This window comes from Pelophylax lessonae (genome assembly GCF_965119305.1).
Source record: "Pelophylax lessonae genome assembly, chromosome: 5".
NCBI lineage: Eukaryota > Metazoa > Chordata > Amphibia > Anura > Ranidae > Pelophylax > Pelophylax lessonae.
In genome coordinates this window covers 459,128,337-459,155,032 of record NC_138772.1, presented here as the reverse complement: position 1 = coordinate 459,155,032, position 26,696 = coordinate 459,128,337, and the positions used below count along the sequence as shown (strand labels likewise).

At 49.3% G+C, this 26,696-nt stretch overlaps 1 protein-coding gene across 1 annotated transcript in view; it reads left to right on the top strand.

Annotated features, from left to right (window-relative positions):
- ZBTB10 (zinc finger and BTB domain containing 10) overlaps positions 1–26,368 on the top strand; it is a 48,304-nt gene extending 21,936 nt beyond the window's left edge. The window contains exons 3-5 of the mRNA XM_082259672.1: positions 10,067–10,132; positions 21,385–21,566; positions 24,968–26,368. Of these exons, the coding sequence (XP_082115798.1) occupies positions 10,067–10,132; positions 21,385–21,566; positions 24,968–25,363 (644 nt within the window). The 3' untranslated portion in view covers positions 25,364–26,368. The remainder of the gene's footprint in view (positions 1–10,066; positions 10,133–21,384; positions 21,567–24,967) is intronic.
- The last annotated feature ends 328 nt before the right edge of the window (positions 26,369–26,696 follow it).

Below are 26,696 nucleotides of genomic sequence, written 5' to 3'. Positions count from 1 at the left end.
GATCTAGTGGGGTCTGAGGTGGAGGCTGAAGTTGAAGGGGTTGATAATTCTCCCCCTGGCTCGCCTGAAGAGCTTGCAATCATGGATGAATTGATTGCTTCCATAAAACAAACGCTGCGTTTGCAGGATGAAGTGTGTCCCCCCGCTGCCTTGGCGGCTTATGGGACGCAGAGAAAACGCAGGACGCCGCAGGTTTTTCCCTGCAATGATTTTCAGCGCGCTGTTAGGGAACAATGGCGCAATCTGCGCAAACCTTTTGCTGTACCAAGTAGGTTCAGGCTGCGTTATCCTTTCTCGCCTTCCACTGATGAAAGGTGGTGTGTGCCACCCCCAGTGGATCACACAATTGCGGTTTTAAACAAATCCACTGCGATTCCTGCAGAGGATTCCCCTGTGTTCCGTGATGCCACGGATAGGAGATTGGAGTCTCTTGCCCGTCATACTTATTCTGTTACGGGTTCTATGCTTAAGGCTCTGTTTGCCTCTCTCATGGCGGCCCAGGCGGTCGCAAGTTGGACGCAGATGCTTAGGCGCGTCCTAGTGGCCGATTCGGCCTTGCCGGCGACCCTGGATATGGTGGATCACATCCACCAGGGTGTCATGTATCTGTGTGATGCGGACTTGGACCTAGTCCCGTTGGCTGCACGTGTGCACAGTGTGGCGGTGTTGTCTCGCCGCCTGGTTTGGTTGAAATGTTGGTCGGTGGACCAATCTTCACATAAGACCTTAGCCAATCTGCCTTATGATGGGTCTCGCCTTTTTGGGGAGTCCTTGGATGTGTTGATTAAGGGGATCACCGGAGGTAAGAGCACTCTCTTGCCCCATTTCCCCAAGGATAAGGGGGCTTCTGGGAAGAAGCATGCTAATTTTCTGCCCCCTCAGGGGTCCTTTCGTGCCTTTCGGTCGCACTACAAGGGCAAACAGTTCAAAGGTCAAGGCTCTCAGAAGAAGCCCTGGTCTGGTAAACAGAAGTCCGGTCAATCCGGATCCGCAGCCCATAACAGTGCGGCCTGAAGGGGCGCCCTCACCCAGTTTTGGGGTGGGGGGACGCTTGCTCGGTTTTCTTCAGCCCTGGTTGGCCCGCGTGCGGGACAGATGGGTTCAGGAGATCGTTCGATCTGGTTACAAGATCGAGTTTCTCTCTCGGCCGGAGAGCAGATTTTTTTCCCTCAAATCTTCAACTGTCTCCAGAGCGTTTTACGGGACCTGCACCTGGCGGTGCGGGACCTGAGGGCTCAGGGAGTGGTAGTTCCGGTGCCTCATCGGGACAGATTTCGGGGGTTTTATTCCAATCTGTTCACCGTGCCCAGAAAGGAGGGCAAGGTTCGTCCAATTCTGGACTTGAAGGCTCTGAACCGCTCTGTGCGGGTTCGCAAGTTCCGCATGGAATCCCTGCGGTCGGTGGTGGCTGCCCTGGTTCCGGGGGAATTCATGGCCTCCATCGTTTTGAAGGATGCGTATCTTCACATCCCCATTTTCGAGGGTCACCAGAGGTACCTTCGATTTGCCATTGCGGAGGATCACTACCAGTTCGTGGCGTTGCCTTTTGGCCTCGCCTCGGCTCCGCGGGTCTTCACCAAGGTGCTTGCACCGGTTCTGGCATTATTGAGGGCCCAGGGCATTTCTGTCCTGGGGTATCTGGACGACATTCTGGTTCGGTCTGCGACCAGCCAGGGTCTGGAGAAGGACCTGTCTGTCACGATGCAAACTCTGCAGGAGTTTGGTTGGACGATAAATTTTCCAAAGTCGACACTGAGTCCGTCGGTTCGTCTTCCCTACCTGGGAATGATTCTGGACTCGGTGCAGGCGAAGGTCTTCCTGCCGGAAGACAAGCTCAGAACTCTTCAGGAGGAAGTCAGGTCCCTCAGGGACGTTCCGCACTTGTCTCTGCGGACGTGCATGAGATGTCTGGGATTGATGGTCTCGGCCTTCGAGGCGATTCCCTTCGCCCGGTTTCACACGCGGGGTCTCCAAGCGGAGATCCTGTCCATGTGGGACGGGCGACCTCAATCTCTGGATCTTCAAATCTCGTTGAGTCATCGCACCAGAAGAGACCTTCTGTGGTGGCTCCAGTCCCCGATGGTGTCCGGGGGCAGGTCGTTTCGTCCTATCTCGTGGACGGTAATCACCACGGATGCCAGCCTGTCGGGCTGGGGTGGTGTTCTGTCCGCGCAGGGGACTTGGTCGGAGGGGGAGTCCTCCCTTCCGATCAACATTCTGGAATTGCGTGCGATAAATCTCTGTCTTCATCGCTGGACGGACCGGACCGGCTGCAGGGCTGCCCGGTTCGGGTGCAGACGGACAATGCCACGGCGGTGGCCTACATCAACCACCAAGGGGGCACCAGGAGTGCCCGAGCGGCTCGAGAAGTGGCCGACATTCTGTCTTGGGCAGAGACTCATGTCCCGGCGATAACGGCGGTTCACATTCCGGGGGTGGAGAACTGGCAGGCGGACTATCTTGAGTCGCCAGACCCTGGATCAGGGGGAATGGTCTCTCCACCCGGCTGTCTTCCAGATGTTGTGCGCGAAGTGGGGTCTTCCAGATGTGGACCTGTTCGCGTCTCGTCTCAACAACAAGGTGAGAAGGTTCGTGGCAAGGACGCGCGACCCTCGGGCAGACGCGTCGGACACGTTAGTGGCCCCGTGGCATCAGTACAGGCTGATGTACGCGTTTCCACCGATTCAGTTGCTGTCCAGGTTCCTTCGCAGGTTACCCTCGGAACGCAGCACGGTGATTCTTGTGGCACCGGACTGGCCTCGCTGGTCCTGGTACGCAGACCTCGTGAATCTGGCGGTCGACGCCCCGTGGCGTCTGCCTCTTCGAGACGATCTCCTGTCTCAAGTACCGATATACCATCCTGCTTTACAGTCGCTGGCTTTGACGGCCTGGCTGTTGAGACCGAGGTCCTGAAGGAGAAGGGTCTCTCCCCAGAGGTCGTTCATACTTTGATCAACGCGAGGAAGTCTTCTTCGGGGAAGGTTTATTACCGTACTTGGAAGGCCTATTTTGCCTGGTGTGAGTCCAGGGGGTTTTCACCCCGCACGTACTCAGTTTCCCGAGTGCTGTCCTTCCTTCAAACGGGTGTCGATCAGCGTTTGGCGCTGGCTACGATAAAGGGTCAGGTGTCTGCGCTGGCCGTTCTGTTTCAACGTACCGTGGCTTCCAACTCCTTGGTTGGCACTTTTGTTCAGGGAGTGCGGCATCTGGTTCCTCCTAGGAGGGATCCTCTGCCCCCTTGGGACTTGAATCTCGTTCTATCTGTGTTACAACGTGCTCCTTTTGAACAGATCAGGGAGATCTCGTTGTCTATGTTGTCCAAAAAGGTCGCCTTTCTCTTACGTCCTCCGACAGTCGCCGCCTCTTCATATTCGTCACATATGGGGTATTAGACTTTGCTCCGAAGGAGTAGCTAGGCAACAGAATATGTTAACATTAAAGCTTTTAACATATCCCACCCTCAAGGGGTGGTCCCCTCAGTCAATACCCTCCTACTTCCTGCAACCATATCTCAGTTTTAATGTCTAGCTTGTCAGGAGTGGCTGGCTTTTCCTGTGCTGGGGCTTTCTGCCCCAGACTCTTTCTTCTTTTTGATATTTTGTTTGAGTTTTCTCTCTACCTTTACATAGCTGTTATTTTTGTCAGCGTTAGTTAGTTCTTCTGATGAAGAGGATCATGCGGGCTGGGTCTCGGGCTGATCCCCCTGGTCGCAGGTCGTGGGTCAGTGGCTTCCCAGCCTGCCATCGAGCGTTCAGCCAGGTAACGCTCCTGGCACAGTGAACGACCCATCCCTGTTCGGTGCAGGGATGATTGGTGAGGTGGCTACCTCACTGGACGCTGTGCGGTTTCTTAACCCCCATTTTGTGCGTCTTGAATTGCGACTCTCCCTGCCTCATGTGCAGCGGCTTGTTCGCCTGTGCGGGTCCCCCACGCCATTAAAAGGTAAGTGTATCTATGTGGGGACCTGTCTGTCTGGGGGGGTGTCAGTCTGGGACTGTGTAACCTGCCTCTATTCACACTGCTTGTCTCCCTATGTCTCGGCTGCATGCTGTGGGCTGCAAGGGGGGGGGGGGGGATCTGTGTGACACTGTGTGTGTCAGTCTGGTCAGTGTGAAAAGCTGTGTGCTGTGGGGCATGTTTTTTTGGCATGTTTGGGCATGCGGCGATCTGACATGTGTTCTTATACATGGATGACATGTGTGAATTACTACACTGTGGAGCGGCGTTTTCGGCGCCAAACGGCGCCATTTTGCCTACACTCGCTCCGGCCGCATGTTTTACATGCATGGCGGCCATTTTCTTGTAGCCTCCATAGGCTTTCATAGAGCGCCCTGGCAGCATCACTTCCTCTTTCCAGGAACACCGATCGAGGCAGCAGCAGCGGCGAGGGTCTCCTCAGGTTTTATCCTTCTGTTCTTGCTATCCATTGCCTGTGTTCAGTTTGCATATTCCCTGTGGGGGTCTCATTGTGCTTGAGTGTGGTGCGGTGGGCTGCGCTTGCCGCGCTTGCTTAAAGGGGCAGTTAACCCTTTATTGTCTGGTATTACAGGGGCAATGGATTCTCAGGAGGGCAAATTTCCTACCGCCTTGGTGGAAAGCCAGGGGACCGCTGTTTCCCCCCCAGGGGGGGATTTAGCCACTATTGTGGCTGGCCTTGCTGCTCAGGTGCAGATGCTGGTGGCTGCTCAATCTACTAAAAGACCCAGAGTTTCTCTTTCCTCTGATTCTGAGGGTGAAGGGGATGGGGTTGTTATGGCGGGGGCCTCCTTATCGGGGTCCCGCTCCTCCCTAGATCTAGTGGGGTCCGAAGTGGAGGCTGAAGTTGAGGGGGTTGATAATTCTCCCCCTGGCTCGCCTGAAGAGCTTGCTATCATGGATGAATTGATTGCTTCCATAAAGCAAACATTGTGTTTGCAGGATGAAGTGTGTCCCCCCGCTGCCTTGGCGGCTTATGGGACGCAGAGAAAACGCAGGACACCGCAGGTTTTTCCCTGCAATGATGATTTTCAGCGCGCTGTTAAGGAACAATGGCGCAATCTGCGCAAACCTTTTGCTGTACCAAGTAGGTTCAAGCTGCGTTGTCCTTTCTCGCCTTCCACTGATGAAAGGTGGTGTGTACCTCCCCCAGTGGATCACGCAATTGCGGTTTTGAACAAGGCCACTGCGATTCCTGCAGAGGATTCCCCTGTGTTCCGTGATGCCACGGATAGGAGATTGGAGTCTCTTGCCCGTCATACTTATTCTGTTACGGGTTCTATGCTTAAAGCTCTGTTTGCCTCTCTCATGGCGGCCCAGGCGATCGCAAGTTGGACGCAGATGCTTAGGCGCGTCCTAGTGGCCGACTCGGCCTCGCCGGCGACCCTGGATATGGTGGATCAAATCCACCAGGGTGTCATGTATCTGTGTGATGCGGACCTGGACCTGGTTCCATTGGCTGCACGTGTGCACAGCGTGGCGATGTTGTCTCGCCGCCTGGTTTGGTTAAAATGTTGGTCGGTGGACCAATCTTCGCGTAAGACCTTAGCCAATCTACCTTATGATGGGTCTCGCCTTTTTGGGGAGTCCTTGGATGTGTTGATTAAGGGGATCACCGGGGGTAAGAGCACTCTCTTGCCCCATTTCCCCAAGGCTAAGGGGGCTTCTGGGAAGAAGCATGCTAATTTTCGGCCCCCTCAGGGGTCCTTTCGTGCCTTTCGGCCGCACTACAAGGGCAAGCCGTTCAAAGGTCAAGGCTCTCAGAAGAAGCCCTGGTCTGGGAAACAGAAGTCCGGCCAATCCGGATCTGCAGCCCATAACAGTTCGGCCTGAAGGGGCGCCCTCACCCAGTTTTGGGGTGGGGGGACGCTTGCTCGGTTTTCTTCAACCCTGGTTGGCCCGTGTGCGGGACAGGTATGTTCAGGAGATCGTTCGGTCTGGTTACAAGATCGAGTTTCTCTCTCGGCCGGAGAGCAGATTTTTTCCCTCAAATCTTCAACTGTCTCCAGAGCGTTTGCGGGACCTGCACCTGGCGGTGCGGGACCTGAGGGCTCAGGGAGTGGTGGTTCCGGTGCCTCATCGGGACAGATTTCGGGGGTTTTATTCCAATCTGTTCACCGTGCCCAGAAAGGAGGGCACGGTGAAGGCTCTGAACCGCTCTGTGCGGGTTTGCAAGTTCCGCATGGAATCCCTGCGGCGGTGGTGGCTGCCCTGGTTCCGGGGGAATTCATGGCCTCCATCGATTTGAAGGATGCGTATCTTCACATCCCCATTTTCGAGGGTCACCAGAGGTTCCTTCGATTTGCCATTGCGGAGGATCACTACCAGTTCGTGGCGTTGCCTTTTGGTCTCGCCTTCACCAAGGTGCTTGCACCGGTTCTGGCATTACTGAGGGCCCAGGGCATTTCTGTCCTGGGGTATCTGGACGACATTCTGGTTCGGTCTGCGACCAGCCAGGGTCTGGAGAAGGACCTGTCTGTCACGATGCAAACTCTGCAGGAGTTTGGTTGGACGATAAATTTTCCAAAGTCGACACGGAGTCCGTCGGTTCGTCTTCCCTACCTGGGAATGATTCTGGACTCGGTGCAGGCGAAGGTCTTCCTGCCGGAAGACAAACTCAGAACTCTTCAGGAGGAGGTCAGGTCCCTCAGGGACGTTTCGCACTCGTCTCTGCGGACGTGCATGTGATGTCTGGGATTGATGGTCTCGGCTTTCGAGGCGATTCCCTTCGCCCGGTTTCACACGCGGGGTCTCCAAGCGGAGATCCTGTCCAGGTGGGACGGGCGACCTCCAATCTCTGGATCTTCAAATCTCGTTAAGTCATCGCACCAGAAGAAACCTTCTGTGGTGGCTCCAGTCCCCGATGGTGTCCGGGGGCAAGTCGTTTCGTCCTGTCTCGTGGACGGTGATCACCACGGATGCCAGCCTGTCGGGCTGGGGTGGTGTTCTGGGCGTTCTGTCCGCCCAGGGAACTTGGTCGGAGGGGGAGTCTTCCCTTCCGATCAACATTCTGGAATTGCGTGCGATAAAGCTCTGTCTTCATCGCTGGACGGACCGGCTGCAGGGCTGCCCGGTTCGGGTGCAGACGGACAATACCACGGCGGTGGCCTACATCAACCACCAAGGGGGCACCAGGAGTGCCCGAGCGGCTCGAGAAGTGGCCGACATTCTGTCTTGGGCCGAGACTCATGTCCCGGCGATAACGGCGGTTCACATTCCGGGAGTGGAGAATTGGCAGGCGGACTATCTGAGTCGCCAGACCCTGGATCAGGGGGAATGGTCTATCCACCCGGCTGTCTTCCGGATGTTGTGCGCGAAGTGGGGTCTTCCAGATGTGGACCTGTTCGCGTCTCGTCTCAACAACAAGGTAAAAAGGTTCGTGGCAAGGACGCGCGACCCTCGGGCAGACGCGTCGGACGCGTTAGTGGCCCCGTGGCATCAGTACAGGCTGATGTACGCGTTTCCACCGATTCAGTTGCTGTCCAGGTTCCTTCGCAGGTTACACTCGGAACGCAGCACGGTGATTCTTGTGGCACCGGACTGGCCTCGCCGGTCCTGGTACGCAGACCTCGTGAATCTGGCGGTCGACGCTCCGTGGCGTCTGCCTCTTCGAGACGATCTACTGTCTCAAGGACCGATATACCATCCTGCTTTACAGTCGCGTGCTTTGACGGCCTGGCTGTTGAGACCGAGGTCCTGTAGGAGAGGGGTCTCTCTCCAGAGGTCGTTCATACTTTGATCAACGCGAGGAAGTCTTCCTCGGGGAAGGTTTATTACCGTACTTGGAAGGCCTATTTTGCCTGGTGTGAGTCCAGGGGGTTTTCACCCCGCACGTACTCGGTTTCCCGTGTGCTGTCTTTTCTTCAAACGGGTGTTGATCAGCGTTTGGCGCTGGCTACGATAAAGGGTCAGGTGTCTGCACTGGCCGTTCTGTTTCAACGTCCCGTGGCTTCCAACTCCTTGGTTGGCACTTTTGTTCAGGGTGTGCGGCATCTGGTTCCTCCTAGGAGGGATCCTTTGCCCCCTTGGGACTTGAATCTCGTTCTGTCTGTGTTGCAACGTGCTCCTTTTGAACAGATCAGGGAGATCTCGTTGTCTATGTTGTCCAAAAAGGTCGCCTTTTTGGTGGCGATCACTTCGGCTTGCAGAGTGTCGGAGATGGCAGCTTTGTCCTGCAAGTCTCCGTACCTGGTTGTTCATTTGGATAAGGTGGTCTTACGACCTAATCCTTCTTTTCTTCCGAAACGAGTTTCGGAATTCCATCTTAATGAGGATATTGTCTTGCCTTCGCTGTGCGCGAAGCCTAAACATCCAAAGGAAGTTAGATTACATTCTTTGGATGTTGTTCGGGCGATAAGGGTTTACCTTAAGTCGACTGAGTCTTTTCGAAAAACGGACTCCTTGTTTGTTCTTCCAGAGGGTCCTCGGAAGGGCATGGCGGCGTCGGCCTCTACCATCGCCAAATGGATCAGGCAGACCATTGAACAGGCCTATGCTTTGCAGGGGAAGGTTCCCCCTGTGCCTGTGAAGGCGCACTCTACTAGATCTTTGAGTACGTCTTGGGCCTGTCGTCATGGGGCTTCTGTAGCCCAGGTGTGTAAGGCGGCGACCTGGTCGACCGTGCATACTTTCACAAAATTCTACAAAGTAGATGTTCAGGCATCGGCGGATGCTTCCTTTGGCCGCAAGGTTCTTAGTGCGGCAGTTCCCTAGGGTCCCTTGTTGGGGACCTCTGGCTGTTGGGATAAGTTTTTTTATCCCTTGGTTATTTGTCTTTTCCTGGGTTGTTGCTCCTGTTGAGCACTTGTTTTTCCTGTAGCCCAGCTGGTTTCCTTCCTTTGGTAAGGTTCCTTTCCTTGATGCGGAGACTGCGTTGCCTTTCGGCGGATGCGTTTCCCACCCCTCATGTTTGCACTACTTTGGGACGTCCCCATATGTGACGAATATGAAGAGGCGGCGACTGTCGGAGGACGTAAGAGAAAACGGAATTTTTGTAAAATCTTACCTGTAAAATTCCTTTCTCTGAGTCCTCCGACAGTCGCCGCCCCCGCCCCTCTTTTGGGGTTTGGTTGTATACTCTACTGCTATTCCACTGAAACTGAGATATGGTTGCAGGAAGTAGGAGGGAATTGACTGAGGGGACCACCCCTTGAGGGTGGGATATGTTAAAAGCTTTAATGTTAACATATTCTGTTGCCTAGCTACTCCTTCGGAGCAAAGTCTAATACCCATATGTGACGAATATGAAGAGGCGGCGACTGTCGGAGAACTCAGAGAAAGGAATTTTACAGGTAAGATTTTACAAAAATTCCGTTTTTTGTATTATGCAGACCATGTTGTCTGTGTCATTTCCCCCTGGCTGCTGTAAAACAGTTGGCTGTGCACAAGGCTTTTTTTTTTTTTTTTTTATAATAAATATAAGAATACATTTTATTGAATTTTTACTTCTACACACAGAGTAGTGTGTGTGCACAGGTCAGTTTCCTGCCTTTTTGTAGAGGTTACAGAAAAAATACATCAACAGCCAATACAGGGCAAGATGCCTAAACAAGTGGGTCATGTGACCACTGTATTTGATGGGGATGTGAGTCTACAGCCTCCAGCATAAATGGGAATTCTAGAACACTGAGATGAACTGAGGCATGGGAGAGGAAAGAGAAGGGTATCCGGTCAGGACCCCGTACACACAGGCTAAATGTTGGGAGACCTCGGCCAGTTAAAAAAAAATAAATAATTAAAAAAGGCCCACATTCACAGGGTCTTGCAAAAGAATTTTGGTACAAACAAATCCTAGAAAATGACAGCCTGGATCAAGAACCTGGATCTAGAGGGGCATGTGTGAGGACTGGAGATCCACCTACCTCATAATTTATCAAACAATCCACTCTCTTTGCAGTTCAAACGTAAGCCTATATAAGGGAAGGGAGTCCATAATAAGTCATTGGGGCAATGTTGGTACAATAGCTGTTGTTGAAGTTTTAATTGCAGAATGAAAAATAAATAAATATATATATATATATATATATATTCATTATTAGAGAGAGAGAGATAAATATTCTATTTTTTAAATGTATGTATTGTGTATTTTCAGGAACCTCAAAAGAGTTCAAATTTGGCATGTTCCCAGAGCAGTGGTCGAGAGAAACTTGGGAGAATGGTAAGCCTAATTTGTCTCATTCCTGCTGTAAGAATCTGTAAACACATGCATCAAAGGCGTGCTCCCAGATCACACTTTCCAGCCACCGTTATACTGTATGGCTGAGCAGTTTATCATGCTTACTGTTGGTAAAGCATTTGTTTTGCGGCACTAAATAGGTGGTGTGTGTTTTTTTTTTTTTATTTTTTTTTTTTTTTTTTTGTGTTTACATTCAAAAGTCAGTGGCCGGCTACATTCGATTTATTTATTTTTTTTCCCCCAGTATTTCTTGCTTTTTAACCTGGTGAACCTACCACTTAGGACAATGCTCAGATTTTACTGTATTTATTGACCTCCGCGTGGTTACTCTTGGCTGCCCTCCTGTTTGGACTACAAAACACCTTCCTCTCTCCTCGTCTCGATAACATAAGGGGCGTGGGAAGTGTTCTATAGTTTTACAGAAGAGAACAGGTAATTAATGGCATTGAATTGGAAGATACAATGACACTGGTGGGATCTACTCAATTTTTCTCTAATCTCCTTCCAGGGCAGCATCTGAAACAGGAATCTCAATGGTCCACCATTATAAAAAAACTTCTGCCTCAGTTTTTTTGTTTTTCCTCTGGATCCACTAGGAGCTACACCTGTTTGTTATTTTACAGTCTCCTTGCTACGCTGCAGGAGGCTCCCTGACCAGCCTCCATCTCAGCTCACAGAGCCTTGGGTAGGAAGGTTAGGGCCAGCACAATGGGGCAATGCTAGCTTTTATAGTCCCGATGCCTGGCTTTGTGTATCTGCCGATACCGATTCAAAACTATTGTTGTGTTATAACAATTGTGCATTCAAAATCTAAAATATATGTAATCAAACTCAAAACTAAAAAAAATATCTATCTACCTATCTATATATTTATTACACACAGTAATAGCAATAAGGGTACTTGCAGGAAGTTGCTTGTAGGTACTATGTATGTATGTCTGGCTGAGCCCGGGAAGCATGCGGCTGCAGTACAGAGCAAAGCCTCTGCTTCCTGAGTATGGCTCCTCCATTCACAGGTGGAGTACATCTGATATCACTCCGCCTGTGAGCCGGACCTATACAGGAAGTAGCGGCTCAGTGCAAGTAAGTGACGGCCGAGCCGGGACTCGGCAGACAACGTGGTAGGTTCTGCTGCGACGAAACTGGATCGGCCTGTTAATTTTACAGATCCAGCTATTATGGCACTATCGAGGCCGATATCCGATCCTAATATTGGATCGGTGCACCGCTAATGCTAGCCCTCGCCTGAAGTTTCACCCCTCCTGAGGGGTATGCAACTATCCCCCCAGCTGCAAGACACCAAAGTGGTATCCCCCCCCCCCTATCAACCTACTTGGAGGAGGTCAGCCTTGAGAAGCACTCCAACAGACAGGTCCTTCAGACAGGAGGTGCGGGTCTGCAGCAGCATAGTAAGGGGGGGAGGATAGCTTGGAGGATGTGCGTGGATGTATTATGGCACCCCCAGGTCTTCTCTCCCTCTCCACTTCCATCAGGGCCACAAGCCAGCCACAGTACAGTTTGTTCCTCATGGAGGAGCAAAATGGAGGCGAAGCTTGTGTCATTTTTGGTGATGCACTTCCGGCCGCAGCCATCTTCAGAAGGGCGGAAGTCAGCAGAGAAGTCCTCAACAACAAACTTCCACCCAGAGTTCATAGGGATACTTCCACTGACCTCATTTCCGGGCGACACCACGAACGGAAAACTTTAAAAAAAATACAGCAATCCTCTCAAAAATGACTAGAAGATGGTGGCTAAGGAAACTTTAAACGAAAGAAAAGATCCAGCAGATGGATGTGCAGGTATGTCCACCAACCTGCACAGGGGCAGCTGGAGGGCGGGGCTGGAGCTGGGACAGGAAGCAGTATAAAGATCCCAATGCTGGGTTCCTTTTTCCTGGGACTGATCATATCGGACGCCTCACTGCCCTGCAGATCCTGCTAGTCAGGAAAGCTCCAAGGTAAGCCAGAACACTCTGCAGTTCCCTCTGTATTTACCTTACCACCATCTTTGATGGTAGTACATGGCAAACTGCCTGTCTCATGGGGCCTTTCCTTTTCTGTTTCTCTTTGTGGGCAAAGGCCCCAGAAGAGAAAAAGGCAAAGACCAGCAGCAAAGCATACGCTTCTTGTGGTCATAGGTTTCCTCCAGAATGGAAAAAAACACTATGCCAAAAATGCATCAACAAGATGGTGGCTAAGGATTCACAGGGGTTCCTTAAAGACATGCTTGATTCTTTTAAAAGAATCTAAAGTACTATCAGTCCCCTCCGTGCGGCTATAAAGGAGCTGGAAATCCCAACAAACCCTGGCCGGAGCAGCAGCCTCTCTACCAGTAAACCCCCCCATCCCTACTACCGGCAGGGGGGAGGGGAACCAGAGGGTGGAAATGTCAGATTCAGATACCTCAAATTCAGAATCTGCAATTAGTTCAAGCTTGGACTCGGGAGGGTGAAGATCCAGAGGCCGAAGCTTCACTCTTTCCCTCAGAGGACACAGACGATTTACTGAGAACCATAGCAGACACTCTGGGCATCAAAGAGCAGAAGGTCACAGAACTCTCCCTGCATGACAAAATATATAAAGGCTTTCAGCAGAAAAAAACAGGACTTTTCCAGTACACGATACTCTGGAAAAACCTAGGCAAGAGCCGGAAAAAAGCTCTTTACCCCGACTGCGATTAAACACAGATACCCGTTTATGCCAGATAACACCAAACCCTGGGCAAAATGCCCTAAGGTGGACGCCTCCCTGGCTAGAGTCACAAATCAGATTTGGTTTTCGATGACTCTGGTATCCTTGCTTATCCCATGGATAAAAAGATGGAAGCACTTTTGAGAAGGGCTTGGGAGGTAGCAGCAAATCTCAACCCAGCCATAGCTTCCACTTGCACGGCTAGGACCCTACTTGTTTGGTTAACTCAGTTTCAAGAGCTACTAGAGGGTAATACCCCTAGGGAAGAGCTAGTGAAAACCATACCCACTCTAACCAGAGCAGCGGTGTTCCTAGTGGACGCATCAGCAGAGTCCATAAGGACATAGGCCAAAGCTACCGGCCTAATCAATTCAGCCAGGAGAGCTTTATGGCTGAAATCCTGGGGGGGGGGACGACATTGAGTCTAAAAACAGATTATGCGGCATCCGCTTCATAGGTGACCTACTATTTGGGCCTGACTGATAACGGTCTTGGATAGAACCGCAGCCAAGAACAAGGGGTTTCCTCAAGCCAGAAAGAGCCAGAAGAAAACGCCCTTTTGTCAGTCCAGGAAATTGAATAAAGCAGGCCCAAAATAGCGCTGGGACTAACGGGACCAAAAAGACAAAAGAGATTTCTCTTACGTCCTCCGACAGTCGCCGCCTCTTCATATTCGTCACATATGGGGTATTAGACTTTGCTCCGAAGGAGTAGCTAGGCAACAGAATATGTTAACATTAAAGCTTTTAACATATCCCACCCTCAAGGGGTGGTCCCCTCAGTCAATACCCTCCTACTTCCTGCAACCATATCCCAGTTTCAATGTCTAGCTTGTCGGGAGTGGCTGGCTCTCTCTGTGCTGGGGCTTTGTGCCCCAGACTCTTTCTTCTTTTTTGATTTTTTGTTTGTTTTCTCTCTACCTTTACTTAGCTGTTCTTTTTGTCAGCGTTAGTTAGTTCTTCGGATGAAGAGGATCATGCGGGCTGGGTCTCGGGCTGATCCCCCTGGTCGTGGGTCAGTGGCTTCCCAGCCTGCCATCGAGCGTTCAGCCAGGTAACGCTCCTGGCACAGTGAACCACCCATCCCTGTTCGGTGCAGGGATGATTGGTGAGGTGGCTACCTCACTGGACGCTGTGCGGTTTCTTAACCCCCATTCTGTGCGTCTTGTATGCGACTCTCCCTGCCTCATGTGCAGCGGCTTGTTCGCCTGTGCGGGTCCCCCACGCCATTAAAAGGTAAGTGTATCTATGTGGGGACCTGTCTGTCTGGGGGGGTGTCAGTCTGGGACTGTGTAACCTGCCTCTGTTCACACTGTTTGTCTCCCTATCACTCGGCTGCATGCTGTGGGCTGCAAGGGGGGGGGAGCTGTGTGACACTGTGTGTGTCAGCCTTGTCTGTGTGAGAAGCTGTGTGCTGTGGGGCATGTTTTTGGGCATGTTTGGGCACTATACAGCGATCGCTGCGGCGATCTGACATGTTTTTTTATAATGACGTGTGCATTACTGTAATGTGGAGCGGCGGTTTCGGCGCCAAACGGCGCCATTTTGCCTGCACTCGCTCCGGCCGCATGTTCTACATGCATGGCGGCCATTTTCTTGTAGCCTCCCATAGGCTTTCATAGAGCGCCCTGGCAGCATCACTTCCTCTTCTCCAGGAACACCGATCGAGGCAGCAGCAGCGGCGAGGGTCTCCTCAGGTTATATCCTTCCTATCCATTGCCTGTGTCAGTTTTATTGTCCCTGTGGGGGTCTCATTGTGCTTGTGTGTGGTGCGGTGGGCTGCGCTCGCCGCGCTTGTTAAAGGGGCAGTTAACCCTTTCTTATCCGGCATTTGTAATAGGGGCAATGGATTCTCAGGAGGGCAAATTTCCTACCGCCTTGGTGGAAAGCCAGGGGACCGCTGTTTCCCCCCCAGGGGGGGATTTAGCCACTATTGTGGCTGGCCTTGCTGCTCAGGTGCAGATGCTGGTGGCTGCTCAATCTACTAAAAGACCCAGAGTTTCTCTTTCCTCTGATTCTGAGGGTGAAGGTGATGGGGCTGTTATGGCGGGGGCCTCCTTATCGGGGTCCCGCTCCTCCCTGGATCTAGTGGGGTCCGAGGTGGAGGCTGAAGTTGAAGGGGTTGAGAATTCTCCCCCTGGCTCGCCTGAAGAGCTTGCAATCATGGATGAATTGATTGCTTCCATAAAACAAACGCTGCGTTTGCAGGATGAAGTGTGTCCCCCCGCTGCCTTGGCGGCTTATGGGACGCAGAGAAAACGCAGGACGCCGCAGGTTTTTCCCTGCAATGATGATTTTCAGCGCGCTGTTAAGGAACAATGGCGCAATCTGCGCAAACCTTTTGCTGTACCAAGTAGGTTCAAGCTGCGTTATCCTTTCTCGCCTTCCACTGATGAAAGGTGGTGTGTACCACCCCCAGTGGATCACGCAATTGCGGTTTTAAACAAATCCACTGCGATTCCTGCAGAGGATTCCCCTGTGTTCCGTGATGCCACGGATAGGAGATTGGAGTCTCTTGCCCGTCATACTTATTCTGTAACGGGTTCTATGCTTAAGGCTCTGTTTGCCTCTCTCATGGCGGCCCAGGCGGTCGCAAGTTGGACGCAGATGCTTAGGCGCGTCCTAGTGGCCGATTCGGCCTCGCCGGCGACCCTGGATATGGTGGATCAAATCCACCAGGGTGTCATGTATCTGTGTGATGCGGACTTGGACCTAGTCCCGTTGGCTGCACGTGTGCACAGTGTGGCGGTGTTGTCTCTTCACGTAAGACCTTAGCCAATCTGCCTTATGATGGGTCTCGCCTTTTTGGGGAGTCCTTGGATGTGTTGATTAAGGGGATCACCGGAGGTAAGAGCACTCTTGCCCCATTTCCCCAAGGCTAAGGGGGCTTCTGGGAAGAAGCATGCTAATTTTCGGCCCCCTCAGGGGTCCTTTCGTGCCTTTCGGTCGCACTACAAGGGCAAACCGTTCAAAGGTCAAGGCTCTCAGAAGAAGCCCTGGTCTGGAAACAGAAGTCCGGTCAATCCGGATCCGCAGCCCATAACAGTGCGGCCTGAAGGGGCGCCCTCACCCAGTTTTGGGGTGGGGGGACGCTTGCTCGGTTTTCTTCAGCCCTGGTTGGCCCGCGTGCGGGACAGATGGGTTCAGGAGATCGTTCGATCTGGTTACAAGATCGAGTTTCTCTCTCTCGGCCGGAGAGCAGATTTTTCCCCTCAAATCTTCAACTGTCTCCAGAGCGTTTACGGGACCTGCACCTGGCGGTGCGGGACCTGCGGGCTCAGGGAGTGGTAGTTCCGGTGCCTCATCGGGACAGATTTCGGGGGTTTTATTCCAATCTGTTCACCGTGCCCAGGAAGGAGGGCAAGGTTCGTCCAATTCTGGACTTGAAGGCTCTGAACCGCTCTGTGCGGGTTCGCAAGTTCCGCATGGAATCCCTGCGGTCGGTGGTGGCTGCCCTGGTTCGGGGGGAATTCATGGCCTCCATCGTTTTTGAAGGATGCGTATTTTCACATCCCCATTTTCGAGGGTCACCAGAGGTACCTTCGATTTGCCATTGCGGAGGATCACTACCAGTTCGTGGAGTTGCCCTTTGGTCTCGCCTCGGCTCCGCGGGTCTTCACCAAGGTGCTTGCACCGGTTCTGGCATTATTGAGGGCCCAGGGCATTTCTGTCCTGGGGTATCTGGACGACATTCTGGTTCGGTCTGCGACCAGCCAGGGTCTGGAGAAGGACCTGTCTGTCACGATGCAAACTCTGCAGGAGTTTGGTTGGACGATAAATTTTCCAAAGTCGACACGGAGTCCGTCGGTTCGTCTTCCCTACCTGGGAATGATTCTGGACTCGGTGCAGGCGAAGGTCTTCCTGCCGGAAGACAAACTCAGAACTCTTCAGGAGGAAGTCAGGTCCCTCAGGGACGTTCCGCACTCGTCTCTGCGGACGTGCATGAGATGTCTGGGATTGATGGTCTCGGCCTTCGAGGCGATTCCCTTCGCCCAGTTTCACACGCGGGGTCTCCAAGCGGAGATCCTGTCCATGTGGGACGGGCTACCTCAATCTCTGGATCTTCAAATCTCGTTGAGTCATCGCACCAGAAGAGACCTTCTGTGGTGGCTCCAGTCCCTATGGTGTCCGGGGGCAAGTCGTTTCGTCCTATCTCGTGGACGGTGATCACCACGGATGCCAGCCTGTCGGGCTGGGGTGGTGTTCTGGGTGTTCTGTCTGCCCAGGGAACTTGGTCGGAGGGGGAGTCTTCCCTTCCGATCAACATTCTGGAATTGCGTGCGATAAATCTGTCTTCATCGCTGGACGGACCGGCTGCAGGGCTGCCCGGTTCGGGTGCAGACGGACAATGCCAGGGCGGTGGCCTACATCAACCACCAAGGGGGCACCAGGAGTGCCCGAGCGGCTCGAAGTGGCCGACATTCTGTCTTGGGCAGAGACTCATGTCCCGGCGATAACGGCGGTTCACATTCCGGGGGTGGAGAACTGGTAGGCGGACTATCTGAGTCGCCAGACCCTGGATCAGGGGGAATGGTCTCTCCACCCGGCTGTCTTCCAGTTGTTGTGCGCGAAGTGGGGTCTTCCAGATGTGGACCTGTTCGCGTCTCGTCTCAACAACAAGGTTCGTGGCAAGGACGCGCGACCCTCGGGCAGATGCGTCGGACGCGTTAGTGGCCCCGTGGCATCAGTACAAGCTGATGTACGCGTTTCCACCAATTCAGTTGCTGTCCAGGTTCCTTCGCAGGTTACACTCGGAACGCAGCACGGTGATTCTTGTGGCACCGGACTGGCCTCGCCGGTCCTGGTACGCAGACCTCGTGAATCTGGCGGTCGACGCCCCGTGGCGTCTGCCTCTTCGAGACGATCTCCTGTCTCAAGGACCGATATACCATCCTGCTTTTACAGTCGCTGGCTTTGACGGCCTGGCTGTTGAGACCGAGGTCCTGAAGGAGAAGGGTCTCTCCCCAGAGGTCGTTCATACTTTGATCAACGCGAGGAAGTCTTCCTCGGGGAAGGTTTATTACCGTACTTGGAAGGCCTATTTTGCCTGGTGTGAGTCCAGGGGGTTTTCACCCCGCACGTACTCAGTTTCCCGAGTGCTGTCCTTCCTTCAAACGGGTGTCGATCAGCGTTTGGCGCTGGCTACGATAAAGGGTCAGGTGTCTGCGCTGGCCGTTCTGTTTCAATGTCCCGTGGCTTCCAACTCCTTGGTTGGCACTTTTGTTCAGGGAGTGCGGCATCTGGTTCCTCCTAGGAGGGATCCTCTGCCCCCTTGGGACTTGAATCTCGTTCTATCTGTGTTACAACATGCTCCTTTTGAACAGATCAGGGAGATCTCGTTGTCTATGTTGTCCAAAAAGGTCGCCTTTTTGGTTGCGATCACTTCGGCTCGCAGAGTGTCGGAGCTGGCGGCTTTGTCCTGCAAGTCTCCGTATCTGGTTGTTCATTTGGATAAGGTGGTCTTGCGACCTAATCCTTCTTTTCTTCCGAAGCGAGTTTCGGAATTCCATCTTAATGAGGATATTGTCTTGCCTTCGCTGTGCGCGAAGCCTAAACATCCAAAGGAGGTGAGATTACATTCTTTGGATGTTGTTTTCAAGATTTGTGATACAGGGGCCAGTGACCACACTACATGTAAATGTAAAATTCAAGACTTGCGTGGGTGTAAGAAGATGTCCGACCCTGCTTTGTGTTCTGTCATGTTAGGAAACCTATTGGAACGCATAGCGGCCATGTTGGAACGCAATAAGATGTTCTCATCCAAATGTCACTTCCGGTTACAGAATCTGATAGGTAGCGGTATTCTGATAGAACACCAGTATTTTTTTTGTTTACTAGGACATGGTTTTCCATTTTTTTAATATATATATATATATATATATATATATATATATATATATATATATATATATATATATATATATATATATATATTAGTAGTACTGGGGCTAAATGCAGTTTAATAATTAAAATGTAATGTTTTCTTTTAAGTACTTTTTGATGCATTGTTTGTGCATTTAGTTATAAATCACTGCAATTTCTGTTGTTTAATTTGGAATATGGACAATTTATAGCTGTATCGTGTTTTTTTTTTTTTTTTTTTTTTTTTTTGTTTTATGTAAGCAGTTTTAATATTGAGTGTCAGGGCTCAAGGCCTGCTGGAAGACATGGGGATGAGAGCTTGTGACTGTAGTATTTATGGTCAATATTTGCTTAGAGGGCCCAGGTTTTGGGGATAATTAATTTAAAGAAAAGGGAGGAACCGGGAACCTTGATATGCCTGTTCTTTTGATCCATGACTGCTTTGCAAGGTTAATCGAACCTACAAGTTTACTTTATGGGGAAATTATAGTGTATTAATAAGGAAATGTTTTGAGTTTGTTCTTGTCAAACGAATGCAGCTTTCTGCTGCCGTAATTCACTGCTTCCTGCTGCATGTGGGGTCCCATGCCACAATCCTGCTTTATATTAGCATCATTAACTGCCAGTCTCTTCTGGGTTAAGATGACGTATGGCAGGTCTGCTTCCTCCAGCACCATGACTGTCCTCTTCCATTGCCATGTATAAGCTCTGAAGCCACCTGGAATATGTGGTCAAAGCTGCACAGTTTGTTTCTACAGGCAGTTTTTTGGTAAAGGGGAAACTAACACTTAAAAGTGGCATTTAAAGTGCTTGTAAAGGCTGAAGGTTTTTTTTTTTTTTAACCACCTTGCATTTTTTGCATGCAGGTTAAAAAAAAAAAACTAGGGATCCACGGAAATGAAAATTCTGGGCCGAAACCGAAAATGCAGGGTGCCCTTGGCCGAAAACCGAAAATTACTTTTTCCCACAAAAAAATTTAAAATGTATAGAGGGGCATACACCAAAAACAGGCAGCGACCTACACCTGTCGCTGCCACCCTGTCACAGTATATGTACTGTGACGCGTTGGCAAGAGGTTAATTTAATTACCAATGGTATTTGTATTATGCAGCATGAGGGGGTTAATGTATTGCCACTGCTGGTCACTAACACAATCTATTAGTGACCGACCAGTGGCAGTTAATTAACCCCTTTGTGCTGCATTAGTGCAACCAGTATCAGTGTTAACACCGGTTGCAGTGATACTGGTTGCACTAATGCAGCACAAAGGGGTTAATTAACTGCCGCTGGTCGGTCACTAATGCATCAGTGACCAGCAGTGGCAATACATTAACCCCTCATGCTGCATAATACTAATACCACTGGTAAGCTGCCTCAGCTCTCCCCCATCCCCCCCCCCCCCCACTGCCTCAGCGTCCCCCTCGGCAGTACACCCTCCCCCCCCTCTGGCTCAGCGTCCCTCCCCATCCCAACGATTCAATCTCCTTACTGTCACTCTGCTGAGTGCTCCTCCGGTGTCCTTCATTCAAAAGAAGCGCCTCTGGCCGGTGGCCCGCCTCCCGGTGATGTCACTACTACTACCATCTGTCCATGAATTAAGTGACACAGCGGGAGGGCGGGCGAGCGGCCGCTTATAGATATAACTATGTGAGCCTTCACTTCCCTGTCAGCGGGACTGTGTGTGAATGAACTAACCTGACACCGGGCGGGGGGAGCGGCCGCTAATAACTATAACTATGCAAGCCTTCACTTCCCTGTCAGCGGAGATACATGCCTGACAGGGAAGTGAAGGCTCACATAGTTTTAGCGGCCGCTTCCCCCGTCCTCCCGCCCGGTGTCAGTTCATTCACACACAGTCATGCTGACAGGGAAGTGAAGGCTCACATAGTTAAGTTATTAGCGGCCACTCCCCCCGCCTTCCCGCCCGGTGTGTCACTTCATTCATACACACATCGTAGTAGTAGGGACGTCATTGAAGGGGGGACTTTTAAAACCTGCGCTGCGCCCTCCTCCTTCCTCAAGGCGGCCATATTAATTTCGGCATTGTTAACCCATTATCGGCCGAAATGGGATAGGCTCATTTTCGGACGATAATTTCGGTGCGTCCTTAAAAAAAAAAAAAAAAAAAAAAAAAAACCTTTTCTGTGGAGTAGCCCCCCTAAAACCTGAAGCCCAATCCTCCTCCATCGATGTGCGGGATAGCCTCGGCTCTCCTGGGACTCTCCCTCCCCATTAGTTAAGACAACAGCGGGAGCCATTGGCTCCCACTGTTGTCAGACGGTGACCAGTGAGGAGAGAGGGGGAGAGGCCAAGCCACAGCCCCCTGTGTGAATGGACACGCAGAACCGTGGCTTGGGTGCCCCCGTTGCAAGCTGCTTGCTCTAGGGGTGCTTGGCAGGGGCCAAGAGCACCGCGGAGGATCAGAGAAGAGGAGGATCAAAAACCGTGCACAGAGCAGGTAAGCTTTTTCTTTTGTTTAAAAAAAAAAAAAAAAAAAAACAACTTCATTAACACTTTAAACATGGAATTCTACTTTAAAATCTAGTTGTTCGTTTCTTTAAATGAGTCTTGTATAAAAATAACAGAGTATAGGAGTGTTCCTTCCATTGCAGTGAACTGACTTCTAAAGTACAGATTCCACTTGTCAGCCATTCATTGTCTACATTTTTTTTTTTTTTTTTAGGCGATGCATCTACTGGGCTAATGAACATGAATAAATTAAAATGTCCTCACTGCAACTATGTCGCAAAATACAGAAGAACACTTAAAAGGCACTTACTCATTCACACAGGAGTGAGATCTTTTAGCTGTGACATCTGTGGAAAGCTGTTTACTAGAAGAGAGCATGTCAAGAGACATTCCTTGGTAAGTTTTACTCCTCAAAATTAATTTAAAATTAGTTTTAATTCTCAATGCTCTATATATAAAACCTATTGTTTTTGTGCATAAGTTAATATTTGAAAAGTACACCAGCATATTAGTCAGATCATATCTCCAACTTCTCATTTGTTTTATCGGAAGCATTGCATTTGCAGTTTGCTTTTTTGTTTCCTTTGGTTTATATCAAGTCTTGGTACTTAGTGATTTGTCTAGAACACCATGTCAGTCAGTGTTTAAAAAAAAAAAAAATGGATTTAGGGTAGATTCATGGCCTGTCTTGTAGAGGTATGTATTTCATCTTACATAGTATTAGCCACATTCTGTCATTAATTGAAAAACGCAGTGCATAATGACATTATGCTGAAGACACTAATGTTAGAGTGTGAAAATTGGGCTGGCTATAAATGTTTTTTTGGTTATAATCTGTCTGCCGGCTGATCGGGGGGGCGCAGATTCTCCTATTCACACATGCAAGGTGTATGGAGGAATCTTCTCTGCTGTGCCATTGTATTCTGACAGCGAGACTTCTCCGCGGTCAAATGCTGATCAACAGTTGCAGCCAATTCACTTCTGTTGAACAAGAACAGCCATACATGGATCAAATTTGGCTGCTTCAGCAGGAATTTTGATCCATCTATCTTTGGGCAGCTAAAGAGAGCCTTCCCTAGCCAGCCATTGAAACTACGATTTTTATATCCAAAGTTCCCGGTCAGCAGTTCTCAATAACACTGGCACACATATGATTATATTATTGGGAATCTTTCTGATTCCTGATATTCATCAGGAACCCTGGCTGTCCGTTAACTGCTGAGATTTTTTAAGAATCCTACTTACCTAGGTGGATGCTGCATCTGTCCCCCGCTGACTCGAACACTGAGAACTAAGTGATCAAACACTGCTGATCCTCCCTGAGCAGAGAGCAGGTGACGGTCAGTCACTGCTGTCTGAAAACTGGTCACAGGAGTTCAAAACGAGAAGTACAGCCAAACACGTCCCTGACATGGGGCATCCTCCTAAAAAAGCATTAACCGATTGCCGAGGAGAAGGGGTTAAAGGGGAAATATGTGGGCTTTGTTACTGTTGACTTTTTCTTAAGCTGCTAGTTCCTTGGCTGTTGAGCAGATGCTTTGGTGTCTAGTTCAACATGAAACAATCATGCATACTGTTCTGCAATCACTTTATGCAAGCTTCTGCATGACTCTATAAGACTCCACATCTCTCCTCTAGGCTGGAAAGCCTAAGATAAAAAAAAAAAAAACTAAGCCTTTCCAGCAAAAAACATAGCAGTGTGTACATCTACTAGTGCTGGAAGTGACATAACGTCGCGCCTGGCCTCCGAGAGTCATAAAGATGGCTGGGGACCATCTGGTCCTTGGTTAGCTCTATGGTTAACATTCTGTTGCCGGTCAATCCATAGAAGCACCAGAGGTTCAGCAGCTACATGCATCGTTCGGATATCTCCACGTCATATGACGCCCTACGGGCAGGAAGTGGTTAACCCATTAGGAACAGACTTGGATGTAGATGTACTCTATTCTTGGTGTTTAAATTTGAATGATTCTGGGAAGTCAGGTAACTAGTAACAAAGAAATGGCCCCTGCCCCATCTTTAACTGGGCTTCACAGCAAGGAGCACATGGAAGGGCAAACGCATGAAATACAAAAACAGAAAATTCCCAGCTCAACTCACCAGCAGTCTGCTTACCAACCGAATTAACCTATCCAACAGTATGCGTTTAAAAAATTTGTAGGGTTAGGGCTGCAAGTAATGCAGAGTGCCGTAAGGGGCCTTGCAGCTTACGCATGCGTTTGCAAAAGTGTGCTAACTAAACCCCTGTTTTTAACGCATACTGTTGGACAGGTTAATTCGATTGGTAAGTAGATTGGTTGGTGAGTTGTGCTGGGAATTTTCTCTGGTTTCAGGTCAGGTAACTACTTGTACAAGTGCATTTGCTTACCCTTTTTCATTTTAAAGGAAAGATTCATCTTTACAGAAAAAATAGTAAATGCACATATTTGTTGGAGAAAAAAAAAAACGTAGGTTTTACTTTTTTTTTTTTTCCTGCAGGACCCTTGAAAACGTTGCACCCGCAATCAGTAAATCACAGGTGCAATGTGTGCTCCCCCAGGCAAGTGCTCTGCTTTTGTATGGGCTGTTTGCTTGAAAGCCGGCAGTGGACTGTGGGAGCGCCCATCATTACTCCTGCAGCCCATTGAAACTACAAGTACACACCATGGCAGACTTGTACTTGTAGTTTATTTATTCACAGCAATCTATTACAGGAAGGGGGGTCAAGGTTGCAGGAGTTGTAACATCTTTCTTGTGTTACCCTAAGTATGGGTGGAACATCTAACATGTTTCAAAGGTGAACTTATCCTTGACCTTTTTAAAATAAACTCTTTATTTTAGCCCCAAGTGATATCATGCCTAAGTCTCTGGGCTTTACTATTCTTTGCTGGCAGATCATGGCTTGTGGGAAAGGGGCTGGCAGGGTGCTGTACATAACTAGGAAATTTCACAGCATCCTACCCCAGTATTCCTCTCAAGACTCCTTTGCCCTGATGCAAGCAATGGGCTGGTTTTTGGAGGAGTTAAGCAAATATCAAAATGCCTTGGTTGGTGCATGTCATTCTGGAGGAGTGGGTGTTCCTAGGAAGGTTGCATTTGCATACAAACTGTCCTAGGTAATGCCCATATGTGATGCTGAGCCTCCATGATTAAATGAATCGAAATCCAATGTATTGATGGATGGATCAGGGACAGTAAGGGCTCTTTCACACAGGCATTGAAAATAGGCGGTTGGGTCGTGTTTTTAACTCCTATCAATGCTACTCAAAATTATTACAATGTGAAGCAGATGGAGGTGTTCAGAGATGCAAAAATAAACTATAAATAAATAAAAACAAAGTGTTGATGCCTTGCAACTGCCTCTATTCACTTCTATTGAAACGCACCACAACCGCACCCTAAACGCATGGTAAATGCGCTTATGCCAGTGCATTTTATGGTGCAGTTGTAAAGCGACAAGTGATCATTTTCTATTTCGGCCTGGTAGCGAGGGAAAAAAAAAAAAAAAAACCCACAGGGCGATTAAGTGTTGCATGATGCAACATGAACGGCTGTACAACACATCCTAAATGCTCTTTAAACGCTATAGGTGTACTAATGTGCTTTTAGGCTGCTTTCAAATTTAACGTAAGGCTAAGGAAGAAAGGCTAGATGATGCTTGATGTCCATTTATCTTAATACAGTATATAAAAATCTGATTATCTGCTTTGTGCTTTCTTTCCGCTGTTTATGGAAATTACCATTTTTTTGTAGTTTTTAAAATGCATTGTAAAATTCTGCAATTCTTATGCCTGCCTTTTATTTCACTTCATGTCTAGGTGCATAAAAAAGACAAGAAATACAAGTGCATGGTATGTAAAAATATCTTCATGCTTGCAGCAAGTGTAGGAATTCGGCATGGATCTCGGCGCTATGGAGTTTGCGTAGACTGTGTGGATAAGTCCCAGCCAGGACTCCAAGAGGCTGGTGTAGAGCAGGTGACAGATGACTTCCCTAGAGATGAAGAATACGATGACAATGACCCTGTAGAGACAGTAGATGCAGATGATGACCTGGTGGATGAAGGAGAAGATCCAAATGATCATAGTCAATGGTCAGAGCAAAATGATGTCTCACGCTGGGGAGAACAGAATGATCCTTCACAGTGGGAGAGACAGAAACCCCAGCCTCGATGGGACGGATCAGGAGATGTTTGTATGACAATAGACGACTGACTGCCGATTAAGGCATTTCAACTCAAGGGTGCTGCAGCTGGACAGGATGCTAAATTTGATTGATGATTCGTCATTATACTGAAGGCTTGTAAAACATGGTACCGTGCTGGACAATAGTTATTGCTGTGAAAACTGTAGGGTCAAAGCCTTATAGCAAAAAATATCTTTTTTTTAATTTTATTTTTTTTTTCCAGTAATTTGCACAGGACTGTACAGAATACAGCCATTTGGTTGAAATTTACAGAGTCCTAACATCTCCAATCAGTTATCAAAGAAATGTATTTTTTATTTATAGGATATAGCTATGTTGGTCCTATCGAAGTCTAAATACTACTAATGTAATGTTAATACGTGTATCAGTTTTGGTTAGAATGAAAAGCAATGATGAATCGTGGTATGAATGTGATGTTCCTTACACTACTAGAAGCGTGGGACATATTATTAAATATATTGAGAACTTTTTTCCTCGCTGCAGGGATCCGGCTGCACTGCTTTAAGCTCAGCTGCAGGTCTTTGTTAGATTTAAAGAGTTCTCAGATTCTTTGGGGGAATTTGTGGTGGAGGTTCTTTGTGGAATTTAAAGCAGTGCTAGCTTTAGATCACTTTTTTGCCCACCTGTAGAAATTAGATCTTGATATTGAATGATTCACTGTAATGGTATTCACATCCTGTTAAGTTATTTTTACTATTTGTTGGCTCTTTGTGGCAACCTATGTTTCTACTGTTCTGTCTCTGAAAATTGCATCAAGCTGAGCGCTCAAGTCATGTATTTGTCTTGTCATGAGCTGCGGTGGTTGTCTACATTTTTGCATCATATAAAGGGATTACTGATCAGGAGTGATTGGCAAGTCACTCCAGACTGTAGTTGTTTTATTAGTTCAGTTACACGATCATAAATTGCTGCTTAATTCTTTTTTTTTTTTTTTTTCTTTTCCTTTACCTTCATACTGCGCAGACATTGGCTGTATGCAGTTTTTTTTTTATAATCTGGCAGAATAGAATGCTCCTCCTGCTTGTGTTAAAAGTTGAGGATACAATGTACCGTTCACAACGTCTTCCTCACTTTAGCGCCTGGCTTTTTGCCCAAGATTTTATTTATTTCTGGGTATTGTTTTTACTCTGTGATGATCAAGTACTCCTCTTGGCTGGGTGCATAGCAGATTCCTTGCGCATGTGTTGCGCTCTGTACTAGTTTCCAATCACTGTGGACTGATTGACGCTATACCAGCACTGCCCATTAAACATGTATATGCAGGTATCATTGACCCAAATCTGCGGCCCACCATACATTAGATGAGTTTCACTGGGAATGTGACTAGTCTGAACAACAATG